This window comes from Rosa rugosa, chromosome 1 (genome assembly GCF_958449725.1).
Source record: "Rosa rugosa chromosome 1, drRosRugo1.1, whole genome shotgun sequence".
Taxonomy (NCBI): Eukaryota; Viridiplantae; Streptophyta; class Magnoliopsida; order Rosales; family Rosaceae; genus Rosa; species Rosa rugosa.
Genome location: NC_084820.1, coordinates 24,295,516 through 24,312,199, shown reverse-complemented (window position 1 = coordinate 24,312,199; position 16,684 = coordinate 24,295,516). Strand labels below are relative to the sequence as shown.

General features: G+C 39.2%; 2 protein-coding genes across 2 annotated transcripts; one reads left to right on the top strand and one right to left on the bottom strand.

The window, feature by feature from the left end:
* Window positions 1–2,862: 2,862 nt before the first annotated feature.
* LOC133724346 (uncharacterized) lies at window positions 2,863–8,371 on the bottom strand. Its single transcript, XM_062151047.1, has 4 exons — window positions 7,954–8,371; window positions 7,804–7,864; window positions 7,549–7,693; window positions 2,863–3,279 (listed from the first exon to the last, which is right to left on the bottom strand). Exons 1-4 carry the CDS (start codon window positions 8,150–8,152, stop codon window positions 3,022–3,024), a joined length of 663 nt encoding a protein of 220 aa, XP_062007031.1. The 5' UTR covers window positions 8,153–8,371; the 3' UTR covers window positions 2,863–3,021.
* A 2,943-nt stretch (window positions 8,372–11,314) lies between these two features.
* Window positions 11,315–15,964, top strand: LOC133724996 (uncharacterized). The gene is made up of 4 exons (XM_062151982.1): window positions 11,315–14,432; window positions 14,518–14,858; window positions 14,922–15,045; window positions 15,657–15,964. The coding sequence occupies exons 1-4, from the start codon at window positions 11,315–11,317 to the stop codon at window positions 15,962–15,964; spliced, it is 3,891 nt and encodes a 1,296-aa protein (XP_062007966.1).
* The last annotated feature ends 720 nt before the right edge of the window (window positions 15,965–16,684 follow it).

Sequence of the window (16,684 nt, the reverse complement as noted above, 5' to 3'; positions counted from 1 at the left end):
ACACACGTGGTGACTAGTTTAATGATTAACAAAAATATCATCTGTTTTTTCTCCTATAATATCTTATTTGTCGGTTTATTTGATAATTGGAAAACTAAACCATATTTCATCTGGTTAATTTTCTTAAATGATAATTTTAAGCATGCCTTCAAAGTAAATAAAAAGTTCTGAATGTTAAAGCTCGAAACAAAGAACTATCAAGAGTTTGAAACAAAGAATAGCATATGCAAAACAAACTAACGACAGTTCGATGCAAAGAACACTGCATGCATTAGTTTAGATACCCTTCTCAGGTCATTTCTTTGTTAATGTTCGACAACTCTAGTGGAAAGGGGCAAGTTAAAATTACCTTATCTCTCTATCATTGTAATTTTTACTCTATTTTTGTCTGTTTTACCTTAGTGCATTTTATGACATCCTTAGGAAAGATACTTTATATTACAATAGTATTAATACTTTTATGCTTGAATTATTGAAAGGTAGAGTGCATAAGAACATTGAGCAAAGAACGAGCTGAACGAACCTAGACAAAGTGTACACTGGTGGGTGGACAAGATACATCACCAACCATGCATTTGAGTATATATATACATTTCTTTCTTTTTCACAAACGTCTGGCATTTGTTTATTTATTTTATGTACACATACTGAATACAATTTTATAATTCAAACAGTCCATTCTTTAAAACTCAATTACAAGGAACATCAATATATTAAAAATCGTTTAGCTACTTCGATTGTCATTACAATCATTTTCATTATTGTAGTCTCTATAGATTAGGATGTTCCATCTTTATAAGAAATACTTTGTTTGCTCATAATGCCCTACCGTGATACAAACCCTCCGTTACGTGCTTAGCTGAGCAACGCGATAGTATATAATCTTTCGTCGAGGTAAATCAAGAGTTTATCATTGGGATTTCAATGAGCTAGGTAGATTTGTTTGTAATGGGCGTTACTAACCAAAATTTGATCATCTAGAAGAAAAGGAATTAATCAGTCTTCGAGATCACGGCCATTGTTTTCAGAAAAGCTCTTTATTGATTTATCCATTCAAATGATTATTGTGAGAAAACTATGATACGAGACAATTGGAATCAACATTTATGTGCTGGATATCGCTTTCAACCTTCTGTTTGATCATTATTTTTCATGATCAACTCGCATACTATCATTTTTTTAATTCTCATTACCACTCTGATTGTCAATACCAGGACTTTCTTCTTCTTTTTTTAAGAATATATAACTTATTAATTCAAAGGATACAATGACTAATTTACACCACTGATTCATAATAGGAAGTTCCTTATAGTACACATCTCAATTTAGGAAGCTCTAATCCTTTGGAAGTAAAGGATAATACCATATCAATGACATGCTAAATGACTTCTACCACGGACACGTACATAAATGTAAATGGCTGAAAATAAGTAGTAAAGCTCGACCAAAGTTGTCTGATAATTTCGGGAAAATTTATTATGTTGTTTAACATTCATATTGAATGCACTGAAAACTATTGAATTGGGGGCCAACTAAAGACCAAAATCAACAAGATCCCAGACCAGCCATAGTCATTTGACATCATGCAGTAAAACTCGTTCTTTCAATAGAACAGCAATTTCTGATTTCAATCTTATTGCTAAAGTAGTGAAAACTGCTACCTTTCTTTGTGTAGTATAGGTAAAACTTCCTTTATGGTTTTCATTTCTTGAATTGCTTTTTCAAGAGAATCTTCAAGAAAGATAGAAGGGGGGGGTGTTTTTCCAAAAGCAATTACAGTGTCACCAAACATAGGTGCCAAACCTTTTCCAAACACATCATGTCTACACTAAAAGAGAAAATAGTCTCCAACACCTGATCAGCAGTGAGCCCAAAAACCCATTCAGAGGGTATGCATTGCCCACACAACCACAAAATGCTGTAGATTTAAAATGTGGTTTGTGGAACAAGATATTCCATTATATTCAGAAGTAATAATTGATGTCTCCTACCAACTTAAAAAGAAGAGATGGGCATGGGGGGTTATGATGGATTCAAAAAGGACTCAAACACCCTCATTACATTTGAGTCCACTTATTAGATACTATGTGGAAAATAAAGTTACGTGCACTCATCAGGAACATCATTGGGTGCTCCAGAAGGTCCCCCCTCCCAGCCAAAAGCTATAGTTCCATACACAATCAGTAAGCCTTACAACTATATATGAGATTGACAATGCTAATCAAACTTCAGTTGATAATTTAAGGCAATGAAGTTTTTGTATGCAAGGAAGTTGTTGCTTGTAAGATTCAAGTATGCTAGTTTAGGCTAAACAGGATTACAAAAGCTACTATTGAGGCTAAACAGGATTACAAAAGCTACTATTGAGGCTAAACAAGATTACAAAAGCTACTCTTATAGAAATTCCGAGGCCAAACAATGAATTGAAGCTTTAACATATATAGAAATGAAAAATATGGGATTTAACTTGGGCAACTGACTTTAAGAACAACACTTCTAAGTCAAAGTTAACTTCTATGTAATTGGGAACTGCATCTCTCTCAACCTTAACATTGTTTCTTTTAGAAGTATTCCCTTCCTGTACAATTAGGCCGAATCTTCTCACTAAAAAAATGCAACTTATTAGAGTTAAATTCAAGTTTTACAGTTGCAGAAATGGCAAGACCATGTTGAGATGCAATTTGCTTATGCATTATTCATCACCCTATTTGTACGTCACAAGAAGCCTAATCACAAATATCGACTAATGATTTAGGCCTTTCTTAATGATTATGCCTTCTCATAAAGATCAGTTATGCAGTTGTTGAAGAAAATAAAAAAATTCAAAGCAAGTCGAAGATCAGATGGCAGCAATTAACCAAGTTCAGAAAAACTCTTAGCATGATGTCTTTATTGAGACTCTCGAATTGGTAGTTTACTCCACAGGAAGTCCAAAAATGATAAACAAGAAGAAAACAAAAGAGAAAACAGAATACAGAACTATGAAGTTGAATATTCGAAAGAACGAAAGAACATACACCATCAAGCAGTCCCACTCCCACTAGCCATCAAGAACTCGCCTTCACAGACCACCTCACCTCCAACATATGCCTTTCCGTCCATCTTCGCTATTCCAAATCGTTTTTGAAACTTGGTTAAAGTCATTCTCATGACCAAAGTGTCTCCTGCAATCACAGGCTTCCTAAACCTCACTTTATCAATTCCTGCGAAGAAGAAACTGTCACGAGAGCCTCCCACTTCAGGTTGCAGCATAACTATGCCTCCCACTTGAGCCATTGCCTGGACCCAAAAAACCACTTTCATCAGCACTCACTAAAAAGCATGTGCACCGATAATCCACGCAACCATGAGGCAGAAAGAGTTATAGGAACATATCAAATGCTTTGATGTTTTTTAAATTTCTGTATTCATCTTACAATGTATACCAATTCATTAGAAAAGTTTAAGACAACGTATACAAAATTTCAGCTCTAGAAAAGGTATGGAATTAGAAGAACTGTCAATGTGACCAATCAAATCAGAGACCAGCTAAACACAAGCTAATGTTATATTGTATTTGTTAAGGAAGTTGCATAATTCATATTCTGGTTGTTACTCATGAGGGATGACCCAGAACCACCCCTTCTTAATTAGTCTCCTATGGTTTTACTTCACACGGTCAATGCAGGATTGCTGAAATGCAAATTGCATCTTGATGATTATCCTAGAAATGAAAACTAAGTGCCTGCTTGGTAACATTCTGTAATCATTTTCAATTAAGGATAGAGAAGGAAGATGAGAGGATGGAGACCAAAGATGTCAGAGAAGGAGAAAAAGATGTACATAGAATGATTCATAAAAATAGCAATAGATTAACTAATAATAGTTTTATCCCATCTCATCTCTGTTCCATCTCTCACATATTTCCAAAATATTATCCAACTATCTATATGGCTAAAAGAGAAAATCTGAATACCAAAAACAAATTTGTTTTGAAGTGTCCCCTAAATAACACAACGAAGAAGCTAAAAGAATTACAACAACAGAGGTCTGAGTTAATGCAAAAGGCTTGGTGTTCAGAAGATGCTCTGTAACCACTGCAGAAAGGAAATATAGTTAACCCAGCTAAACACTGACGTTGATTTATTTATATATTAAAAGAAGCAGCTTTTATTGATAAATCATAAAAACATGACGCAAAAAAGTGGACACTGAGGATTGATTTTGATTTGATCAGCAAGCACCAGGAACAGTTGAAAACTCTTTGAAATATATATTTCGTCATCAGAAAGTTTTTGAGGAGACAAAATAGACGGAACATCTCTTTCAAATATAATCGAAACCAAAAAGTATGAAATAGGAAAGAGATAACATACATATTGGTGATACTGTTTTTCTTTACTTTTCTTCATCATAGGAGAAGAGGGATGTACATCAAAAAAATCTAACCACAGTCCCACTCCCAGTACCATCTCATAGTACTCAAAATGGAATGCAGAAAATAGTTTATTGCCATTCAAATCATTGATAAGTTGGGCCCATTGCATCCCTGAAGGGGAAAACAGGTGTATTCAAGTGCAAAGTTTCAACTTGAAAAGGTAGACCAGGATTTACAACACCCTTTACAGGACAGCAGTTGCCTGTAATGTTTTAAAGGGTGTTCTTTCAGAAAATTGTTATATGATTACTACAAATGATAGTCATAAACGAAGTCAATTAGTCAACTAGCTAGTGAATTTACAATTTCTATCAAGGAAAACAATTACTAGCAGAAACTTCAATAAGATGAAAAATAAATAATGAAAAGAAAAGATGAAAAACAAATAAAATAAATCTTTCTTGAATTGCTTGATAGAAATATAGAAAAATTTTTAATTAGGGTTTAGGGTGCAATCAAGTTTTGACAATTGGGAAGCTGACCATGACTAGTTTTAAGATGAACTTATATACTCTAATCATTTCTACCTTCTAATTTGGCCTGTAATACCCAGCATTTGGTTTTTGCTAACAATAATACTAGTCAAACAATCTATTATATTTCTCAATACAAAATCCAGGAGACCAGCTCAGTTACTCTGGCACCTATGAAAAGCTTTATCATAGACTAAGATCTTAAAATTTCATGGATTAAATCAGAATATGCCCCGACCAAAATTGTCCCCAAGGCCCAAACATAGACTGAAAACCAACTTCTTCTTCTTTCTTTCTTTTTTCTTTCTGAAATGGTTACAGAGATTAAAGTGTGTTCTATACACATTCTTAACCTGGCACTATTTCCACAAATACAAACAAAGAACCATACGGGAACTCTTTTCATCGCTAGAATATGAAGTATGGACATGAGCTGGCCCAAAGACAAAGCAGTATATTTTTACAATGGAATTGGGTCTTTCTCTCAAATATGTTCTGGCCATGCACTGATAAGTATTATGCTGCTCAAGATCATGCATTGCACTCGTGAAACAAGAACAGGAATGTGGTGAAGTAAAGAAATCATAAATTACAATTCACAAGACACACAGAACTTAAAGAACCCTCCGCCTTAGAATTAAAGACCCCCTTCTACCACAACCAAAATAGTAAATCCATACTTGTGTTAGGAACACAAATCTTCTTTTTGAAAGAACACAATTAGAACTTCATTAGCTGCTCTCTCACAAGAATTTGCAAGGTGTATATATATTAGAACTTCATCTCTACAAAATTTCAGCCAAATTGATAATCGTTAAGGCATTCAAAACTGCAATTTACAACAATGTACACGAACGGTTCCGGTTGGACAGATTCAGTTCGTTAGTGTAAATTGCAGTTTTGGATGCCTTAACGATCATCAATTTGGCTGAAATTTTGCAGAAGTGATCTATACATTAGGACCTAAAACCTGAATGGTTAAGATGAAATATGTGATCAAAAAGTGGCCAAAAACTGGAAATCCGTTCCATAAGCCTAGGTAAGGATATCCTTAACCTGATAAAGCATATATATATATATATATATATATATATATATATATATATAACAGACCCATACAAGTGGACTTCACAAAACATAGGGCAAGTGAACTAGTGGATGCAAAAAGAGTTTACAAGTACCTACCAAAATCAAACAACTCTTGATACAGTATCGCTTATTTGATAGGATCATGATACAGTTCTACTCATTGGCAGTTTCTCTCTTGATAGCAGGTGGGTGGTTCTCTATCTCGCTATTTGTGTGGCTTCTAACTCCCTAATCAATATGCATTTCCCTAACCTACCAGGAACTTCATATGCTGTTGAATTTGGTTTTTATAAATGATCTTTAGAGTTATAGAGAACCAGGAACTTCATATGCAATTCCCTAACCTACCAGGAACTTCATATGCTGTTGAATTTGGTTTTTATAAATGATCTTGAGAGTTATAGAGAACCAGGAACTTCATATGCAATTCCCCAACCTACCTGGAACTTCATATGTTTTGTTGAATCTGGTACAGTGCACACTCTTGCATTATCAATTCTACTCCGTTGCAAGAGAGTCGGTGCCAAATTTATTTAGAAAAAACCAGTCTCAACATGTAAATCAGGATTGAAAAATAAACAATGTCCTGGATCCTTCTTCCCTGGTTACTCATTCAACTTGATTCTCATACAATTGGAAGTCTAAAGAAGAGGTAAAGAGGCACATAATTGAAGAAAACTTCATATAATATCTCTATGCTGAAGAAAACTTCATATCATATCTCAGTGTTATATCAAATTTGTCCATAAGACAAACATTGAAGTAAGCACCATTGGTTTACCAAATACAAGTACAGTTGGCATCGAACCAAGTAAACTTTGATGCCCATCTTATCCACTTATATTATAATTAGAAGAGCAATCAAATTATGTGAAATCTACCTTGTGCAAAAGCATCTTTCTTAGAATCAAATTCACAAAAGCAAAGCCAAGAGCGTGTTGAAATATTGAAATATGAGAATATGCTTTTGTACACGATGACAGGCTTTACATAAAACCACTCTAAGTTTCCTTTTTTCAATAAATAGGCATATTAGCATAGCATATCGAATAATCTCTATTCATTCTCCTGACTAAATTTCTACTTGCTCATAAGCCTAGTATACTCTCCTATGTTGGACACACTTAGACACCAAAACAAGTGCACCGATGTATCCCAATCCCAGAAATCAACATTGCTACGCCCAAATCAGCCAGCCAATGAACAAACATATGAAACACAGCGATATTTACAAATCTAATACAGAAGTCAAGCAGCAATAGTTATTACTTATGGCATTAATTATCCCTAAACAATGCATGCAAATGATGGTAAGAGGTTCTATAATCTCCTTTAACGTGGGACTCTTTGTGCTCTGTAATTCCATGTTATCAATAGCCTTGTTTCCTATCAAAAGACAAAGTATTTATGTTGAATGCTTGTGATTATTATGCACAAGCACACACTATAATCAAGTGCACATGTAAATAAGCACAATGCACAGGACTTATTTCGATCAACACAACTGCTGATTTTTTTGGGTAACTTATATGAGCCTAAAACCATAGAATGAGATTTAAGCAGTAATACCTCAACCATGAGAACACCAGGCATAATAGGCCTCTCTGGGAAATGTCCAGGGAAAAAGTTGTCATTAATCGTCACATTCTTAATAGCAACAGCTGAAACACCTGGGTTGTACTCAATCACTCTATCCACCAAAAGAAATGGAAACCTGCAAATACCCAAAACCCAAAACCCATAAAGATTAAAACTTTACAAACAATCACTAAAAACATCCAATACCCACCAACCAAAAACAGCTCAGGAACCAAAACCACTCACCGGTGAGGCAAAATTTCACGTATCTGATTGATATCAATCACTGTAGGAAAAGCTGGGAATTCTGAGATAAGATCCAGATCAGATTAGTCTCACTGCATGATTTGCTAAAACAGAGAAAAGCAGTGAAATTGAAATCAAGAATGTGCTTACTCAATTCAATGGGGATGTCTTTGGGGGCATCTTCTTGAGAAGAACAGCAAACAATGAGATTGGATTGGCGATTGGATTTGAGAGAGGGGAGAGGAGAGGCTGAGAAGGAAAGAGAGGCTGGGGATTGAAGGAGCTTTCTGGGTTGAACCAGAGACTGAGCAGGAGTGAGAGAGAAGAGGGAACTTGAGGTGGCTGACATTGTTTTCAAAATCAAAACGCAGAGACAGAAGTGAAGTCAGGGGTTTTTGCTTAAGAAGCTGTTGAACTAATTTGCACTGTCATGTATTCAAAGACAAATTCAATGGAGTCAAAACAGTCCCTTATTTGTGGTAAAAAAGGAATAAAGTTTGGAACTTTGGGTAAGTGGGTGTTCCAAGTTCAAAGATTGTTGCTTCTAGCTCAGAGGGCATTGAAGTTATCGAAATCTAACTTTGAGGCCATCTATGAGAATGATATTCTAGGTAGAACGGGTGGGAAGTAGTTGGATTCTAGTGCAATGTGTAGTTGGATTCTAGTGCAATGTGACCACATTGACATCGTTGTTTCCTAAGAGAATTTGATTTACTTGTACGTAGAATCAACCATATATGCTAGGGTTTATTCAAAATTTACAGACTTAGGGAGCCACCAGCGTTGTTCCCGAGGTACGCGAGAAGGTTTTTTTCTCTCTTTTTTTTTTTTTCTAAGTCAAATAACTCATTCATTAAATGCAATAATTGAAATTTCCGTAATCGTGAAGTACTGAAATTAAACTCATATGCTATATCATTTCTATCAAGAGTTCCCGAAAGTTTCTGCGAAATTCTTAACTTTTGAAATTTATGTAGCATATATAAGAAATGAGAGGTTCTATTCATACCTCCAAAATTAGCATTTGGACCTCTTCATTTTTTCAAGTGATAGTTGACTTTGTCAACTCATGTTAAATTATCAATAAAGACACAAAAGATGAGAAAGAAAAAAACTCTTCTTACCTCTATGAACAACAGTAGTCTTAGGGTTAGGGTTTGCTCGAAGTAGTGGCGGTGGATCTCTTGAGTCCTTCTTCGGCCGGCATACCTTAGCGTATGTGGTGGTGTCGGATAGGAGTGGAGTGGGTTTGGGTGATTTGGTTCTTCTGTTCAACGTGGTTGTGCAACATGGAGGAGGCCTTGGTGGATCTGACGAAGCGTATGGCGATTGAGGATGCTGAAGATATGAATGTAATCCAAATCTCGGATCTGGATGACATTGTGGTTCGCAAGTTCTGGTTGGTTGGTAGACTTTTAACTAATAAGGAGTTTTGTTTTGAAGCCTTAAGAAGTACTATGAAAAGACTATGGGCTCTGAGGGAGGAGGTAACCATCTTTCAATGGGAAGATTCGGATCGTATACTCTTCTCCTTTGGTTCAGATGCCGATCGGAGGAAAGTGTTAAGAGGGAGCCTATGGACCTTTGATCATGCTCTGCTTTTGCTTTCCGCAACTGATGGAACAGTTGATCCAAAGACTATTCCACTCAGTTCTCAGGCTTTTTGGATCTGGGTTCGAGGTATTAAACCTGCCTTCATGAACCCCAGATTGGCAGAGCGCATTGGACGACAACTGGGAACCTTTTATCCTGTGGGGGGAGGGGTTGGTGAAGATTGTAGTGGGAGATTCCTCCGTCTCAGGGTGGGTTTGGAGGTTGATAAACCCTTGCAGAGATGGGTTAATATTTCATTAGCAGTCGGGCTCGCACCGGAGAAATTTCCTTTGGAGTATGAGCATCTGCCTTACTTGTGCTTCTTTTGCGGGAGATTAGACCATGTGAGTTCAGGATGTCTATTGCACAAGGAGGGAGTCATTCCAGAGGAAAGGTTTGGAAGATGGAAAACGCTTTCCAAGGATGTCTACTCGATTGATCCAAATGGTCAGATGCAAGGAAAAAGATTTGGATTGATCCCTAAACCTAAAGGCTGGACAATGAATGTAGGTGAGACTAACATTACGGGATCAGTTCGAACACGGTAGAATTCGAGGAGGGTGATGGAGTTGACAGGGTAGCGATGGACATTGATGGTAAGGGCGAGAATACGGCGGAGGTACCACCGGTCAAACGTCGACGCCGGATAATTGCTGACGTGGTACCCAATATCTCTTTGCATTCAATCCCGAGTGATTTGGGGGATTGTTCGAAGGCTGATTTTACGGGATTGATTAAGTGGAATGTCAGGGAGGAGTCTGAGGGATTTCCTGGTTTGGCCACCGACTTTAAGTTGGGCGGGAAGGCTGGATGTTTAACTTCTAGTGGTGCACGTGATAAGCAGCTGCCCATAACAGTTAACAACCTGGTGGGTTCTGAAGTGGGCAACTGGGCCAGAAGCAGCACCCAGCCCACCAAGGCCCAGATCGCAAGTTCTGTTGTAGGACCAAAGGATGGCTCCGGGTCTTCCTCAAGTGGAGGAAGGCTACATCTCCCCAAATCTAAGGTTGGGGTTTCTGGGAAAGCTGATGTCGACCCCGAAGATGGTGAGCGGCAGACGGAGTCTAGGTTGGCTAGAGTGGAGGTGGATGAGCCGATGGGGACGACTAAAGCTAAGAGTAGTGGGGGCCGCGGGGGCAAAGGAAAACGAGGCTGTGGCAGAGCGGGCTCTGAGTCTGGAGCTCGTTCTTGCGAAAGTGCGACACCGAAGCAGTCACTACAACTGGGAGGCATAGCACCGTCCATGGTTACACCGGAGTTGGATACGGCATCAGGGACAGGCGGACTTGTGCGTAAAGGGAAGGGCCGACGTGGATTTCCAGTTGGTGGTCGAGGTTGCAGGTCTGGCCGGAATCTGGGTTCACCTCGAAAAGCTGTTTCTTCTATGGTTCCAGGTAACGATACAACCGTGATGGGCTCCGGTTCTTGGGCCCATCACGAGCAATGATGGGTGTTAGCTGGAATGTGCGGGGATTGGGGAACCCGCACACCTTCAGAGCCTTGAAGAAATTCCTTCAGGCAAAAGACCCCGATCTAGTTTTCTTAATGGAAACTAAAAGAAGGAAGGAAGAGATGGCTGATATCTGTTACAATTTGGGCTTTGGTGGGTGTAGTACGTGTTGTAGGAAAGGTTGGGCGTAGCAGTGGCGGTTTAGCTATGTGTTGGAAGAACCACATGGTGGTGAGACCTCTGGGGTCTTCACAGGGGCATATTGATATTGAGGTTGAGCATGAAGGAGGTGTAATTAGAGTTACAGGTTTTTATGGGAATCCAGACACATCGCTCAGGAACTTCTCTTGGGAGCTCCTGCGTTGGATTGCAGCTTCGGTACATGGGCCTTGGATTATTTTTGGTGACTTTAATGAGCTTCTTAGTATTACTGAAAAGGTCGGTGGGGGTGAGAGACCTGTGGCTTAAATGCGGCGGTTTCAGGAGGTTGTTGATGAGTGTGGTCTGCAGGAGGTTGAGTTTTCAGGGCCCTTGTTTACTTGGAAGCGTGGTTCTACTTTTGAGAGACTAGACAGATGCTTCATTAATCAGGATGCGGCGGAGCTGTTCCCACTATTTCACGAGGCTCATGTGGATGTTGGGGCCTCGGACCATATTCTGCTAGTGTTATTAGCTGAGGGTCCACATGGAGGACGATTTAGAGCAGGGAGAGCTAAAAGAAGGTTCCAGTTTGAGGCTCTCTGGACGAAAGAGCAGGACTGTGGGAACGTGGTGAAGGAGAATTGGTCTGGTAATGGGGGACTTCTAGATGTTACAGATAGATTGGCATTTGTCTCAAGGGCACTGCAACAGTGGAATGCAACTACAATTGGACACATCCCAAAGAAGAATGAGGAGCTGACTAAATGGCCTTTTGACAGCTGTGATGATGGGGTGCAAGTTAAAAGGAAGGAGGTGGTCAGTGAATTGAATAAATATCTAGAGCTGGAAGAATCTTTGTGGAAACAGAGGTCTCGTGTTTCCTGGCTACGAGAAGGGGATCAGAATACAAAATTTTTCCATAGCTATGCTAAAACTAGAGGAAGGAAGAACTGTATACAGGGCATTACTAATAGTGAGGGGGTGTGGCAAGATTCTGAGGAGGGTATCCAGCATGCTTTTTTGGCCTATTTCCCGATGTTGTTCACCTCTGAGGGCCACAATCATATGGAGTTGGTTTTGGATGCAGTCCCAATGCGAGTTACCGATGAGATGAATCAGAGGCTTTCCAAACCGTTCACCAGAATTGATATTGAGACAGCACTGAAACACATGAGTCCTGATAAGTCTCCAGGAGAGGATGGGTTTCCGACACGGTTTTACCAAACTTATTGGGACGTGATAGGGGATGAAATTAGCTCTACTTGCTTAAAGGTTTTAAATGAGGGTGCAGGTGTTGCAAGGCTCAACCATACTTTATTGGCTCTGATTCCAAAGGTCGACAATCCCCAAGTGGTGACTGATTTCCGTCCCATCAGTTTGTGTAATGTCCTCTACAAGTTGATATCAAAAACTGTGGTGAACAGAATGAAGAGTTTATTGCCAGAAGTGATCTCCAGTTATCAAAGTGCCTTTGTCCCTGGTAGAAGCATCCATGATAATGTGATTACTGCATTTGAGGTAGTCCATTCTATTAGAAATCGGCTGACAGGGGATGATCCTTATTGTGTGTTGAAGCATGACATTAGCAAGGCGTATGATAGGGTTGAATGGGTTTTTCTTCAGAATATTATATTACGAATGGGGTTCAATGAACGGTGGGTCGCTCTAGTAATGAGGTGTGTGAAGTCTGTGTGGTTTAGCATCTTATGGAATGGTACAGCAGTGGGCAGAATTACTCCGACAAGGGGGCTACTGCAGGGGGACCCGTTGTCCCCCTATTTGTTCCTATTGTGTTCCGAGGGGTTGACAGGGCTGTTCCAAAAGGCAGATAGAGAAGGGCTGATTCATGGGGCTAAAGTGTGTGAAGGGGTGCCGGCTATTTCACATCTTTTATTCACTGACGATAGTTTGTTATTTGGGAAGGCTGATATCCAGGAGGCGACACAGTTAAAGCAGAGTCTACTACTATATGAGAGTGCGGCTGGACAAAAGATCAACTTTCAAAAGTCGGCCATTTCTTTTGGGCCAGGTTTGCCACAAGCTCAGAAGCTCCCAATAATTCAAATGCTGGGTGTTCCAGTGGTCCCGTTTCATGAAAGGTACCTGGGACTACCAATTGTTGCTGGAAGGAATCGAAAAGAAATGTTCAAAAAAATTCATGAACGGCTCGACTATCATTTGAAGGGTTGGCAATCTAAGTTGTTGTCAAAGGCGGGAAAGACGGTGTTGATTAAGGTCGTAGCACAGGCTATTCCTTCCTATACTATGTCAGTGTTCAGATTGTCAAAGGGTGTCTGTCGCACTTACCAGTCCAAAATTGGGAAGTATTGGTGGGGAAATGGAGGGAAGAAAAGGGGGATACATTGGTGTACATGGCAGGTGCTTTACAAGAACAAGTTGGCAGGCGGATTGGGATTTAGGGACATCGAGTGTTTTACTCAGGCTTTATTGGCGAAGACGGTGTGGCGGATTGTGTTTCAGACCAATTCTTTAGTTAATTGTATTCTTCAACAGAAATATGCAGTTAATGGTAATTGGGCAGCAGTGCAGGTTGGGAGTAAGGATTCCTTTATTTGGAAAAGCCTTATGTGGGGGAAAGAGCTGCTATGTGCGGGTATTCGGAGGAGAATTGGTAATGGGGACACAACGAGGATTTGGGAAGATAAGTGGTTGCCCTCGCCTTGGTCTTTTCGGGTGATTACTCTGAGATTTTTGGATTCGGCTACAACGGTGAACCAGTTAATGGAAAAACCAGGTATGTGGAATGTTGATTTCATTAAGGATAAGTTTCTTTCTGTGGATGTGGAGAAGATACTTTCTATTCCTTTGTGTGAAAGTAGTGGAGGAGATGTGGCTGTTTGGCATTATACGAAGGATGGGTATTATACGGTGAAATCTGGGTATTGGTTAGGGATGGAGCTGAGGCAGGTGGATAGGGGAGCTGAGTGTAGTAGGGAGAATGATGTTTCAAACTCCAATAATGTCTGGAGTCTTATCTGGGGACTAGGTGTTCCTAACAAAGTCAAGCTTTTCCTGTGGAGAGCTTGCCATGCATTCTTACCTTGTGTTGAGCGTCTGGTTAGGCGCAAAGTGTGCTCTCATGATGGGTGTGGTAGATGTGGTAGACCAGGTGAAACAGTTTTACATAGCCTTTGGGAATGCCCAAAAGTCCAAAAAATTTGGAAGGGTACATGGTTGAGTGGGTTTGTTAAACATTGGAGGGAGTCGTCTTTTACTGATCTGCTGGTTCATGTGGCTGATGTAGGGACTCAGAGTGAGCTGGAATTTTTTGGGCTTCTCTGTTGGTGGATTTGGAAAAGTAGGAACGACATGTTACATGGTAAGGAAGAGGTGAATCCTGGGCAGATTGTGCAGAGATGTGTGGAATGGCAAGGAGAGCTTTCTACGGTGCTGGGGCATACTACAACGATTCAAGGACATCAGAGTGAGGAAGAGAGCGAGATTCAACAAGAAGGGAGCGAGTACCTAAACTTTGGGGAGAGGATGTGTTGGTTTGGGGGCTGTTATAGTGAACAATACGGGAGGACTAATTGGTGCTCTATCCATACCATTACCGGTTCCAATCAAAGCTGAGGCCACTGAGGCTTTAGCTTTATGGAATGGCTTATGTTATTGTAAGGAGCTGGGTTTGAGGAGAGTTAAGGTGTTTGGGGACGCACTCAATGTACTCAATGGGCTGACTGTGCCTAGCTGGGACTTAAGCGATATTGGAGGAATCCTTGATGCAATAAGATTGATAAAACTCTTCTTTGATGGAGCGACGGATGCGGGGAGAGGATGTGTTGGTTTGGGGGCTGTTATAGTGAACAATATGGGAGGACTAATTGGTGCTCTATCCATACCATTACCGGTTCCAATCAAAGCTGAGGCCACTGAGGCTTTAGCTTTATGAAATGGCTTATGTTATTGTAAGGAGCTGGGTTTGAGGAGAGTTAAGGTGTTTGGGGACGCACTCAATGTACTCAATGGGCTGACTGTGCCTAGCTGGGACTTAAGCGATATTGGAGGAATCCTTGATGCAGTAAGATTGATAAAGAGTGAGTTCGAGGTACTCTCTTGGAAACATGTGAAGAAGAGATCTAATGAGGTGGCTCATAAGTTGGCTAGATCTGCATTATCAAGGGTGCAGGCTATGTTTTGCAAAGAGATTGGGCCTCCTTGGCTCCATGATTTAGTTAATGTTGCTTAACTAAGTACTAATGTGGGGGTCCTCTATTGAGGATAGTTTTCCCCAGTTTGATGTATTCTTTTGGAGTTAATAAAATCCTACTTTCAATCAAAAAAAAAAAAACAACAGTAGTCTTCAACTTAAAGAAATTATGTGGTTTTTGTTTCGTTTATTAACATTTCTTGATTGGATGCCAAGATTTTTTGGGGAGAAAATAAACTTTCCCCTCGTCTTCTTCTTGCTTTGATTTTTTTTTTTTTGTAACGTCAATAAAAGAATGAAAATCTAGAAACGATCCCACATAGGAAAGCTGATTGAGAATATAATTTTGATGAATTATGGTGATGTTGTTTGGGTTTCAAAGAGTTCCATAACCCTCCTACCAACTAATTTAAATGGCAAAACCCCATAAACTTTTTTTTTTGTTGCAAATAGCTTTGAGCTATCAAATCTCATGGGATTGTTTTTGTTTCTCTGAAGCCTATGATCCAAATGATCCTGCTAACTATGGAGTCATTCAGGAACAACTGAAGCCCTCATTTGATCTTCTAGAAGATGCTGGATTTGAAAAAGAAAAAAAAATCATCCGAGCTATTGATGACATGAAGGAGAAAGGTGACAAACTGTTAGAAAAGCTAAATGCTATTGACAAGAAACTTGAAGAAAAGCTAGCAGAGTTGGATCATACTTTTGGAAAGAAAGGAAAGGTTCTAGAGAAAGAGATCAAGGATCTAGCAGAGGAAAGAAATGATTTGACGGAGAAGAAGAGAAGCCCTCGATCTCTATAGAAAAGTATGTAAACGTATCAAGACGCTCTGACTACAGAAAATTATATATACCGCATGTCCTTGAATTCATGGATCACATGCTTGTTGTGGGCGACTTTGATTCATGGGCATGGACTCCGTGAGAGAATTTTCAAAAAAAAAGAAGAAGAGGTTTTTATAGATTTTATTAGACAATGGGCATTGTGGGAAAATTAGGGAGGTGCAAATAGCATATTGGTTATTTGTAAAAGTAAGTTGGAGGTATATTAAGTGAGGAGGTCCAAATGCCAATTTCGGAGGTATGAATAGAAGCTCCCATAAGAAATTGACACTGAAATTTTGTATATCACCGACAATAAGTTTTACTTTATAGAGAAAATATTGCATTTTGATTTCATCTGCAATCAAAGTTAGATACTCCAAAAAACCATTGACATCAAAATTCATGTACTTGGGAGTAGAAGTATTATATGATACTAAATGGAAGCAGTCTAACCAGCTGGATCGAACCACATCTTAAAAGCTCTTATTAGTAGTACTTTATATTGATTTTTTATATTGCTTTTGTAGTACTTGTTCATTTTCATTCACTAGGTAGTTTTGGTATTAGTCTTCCCTTTCATATTAGATTTTTCTAATTATTAGTGAAAAATGTGTGAGAGCCAAGCCTCTCACTGAGTTCCAGCCATCAATTATTTTTAATACATTCATATTATCAATTTACAGCATATTTATAATTTC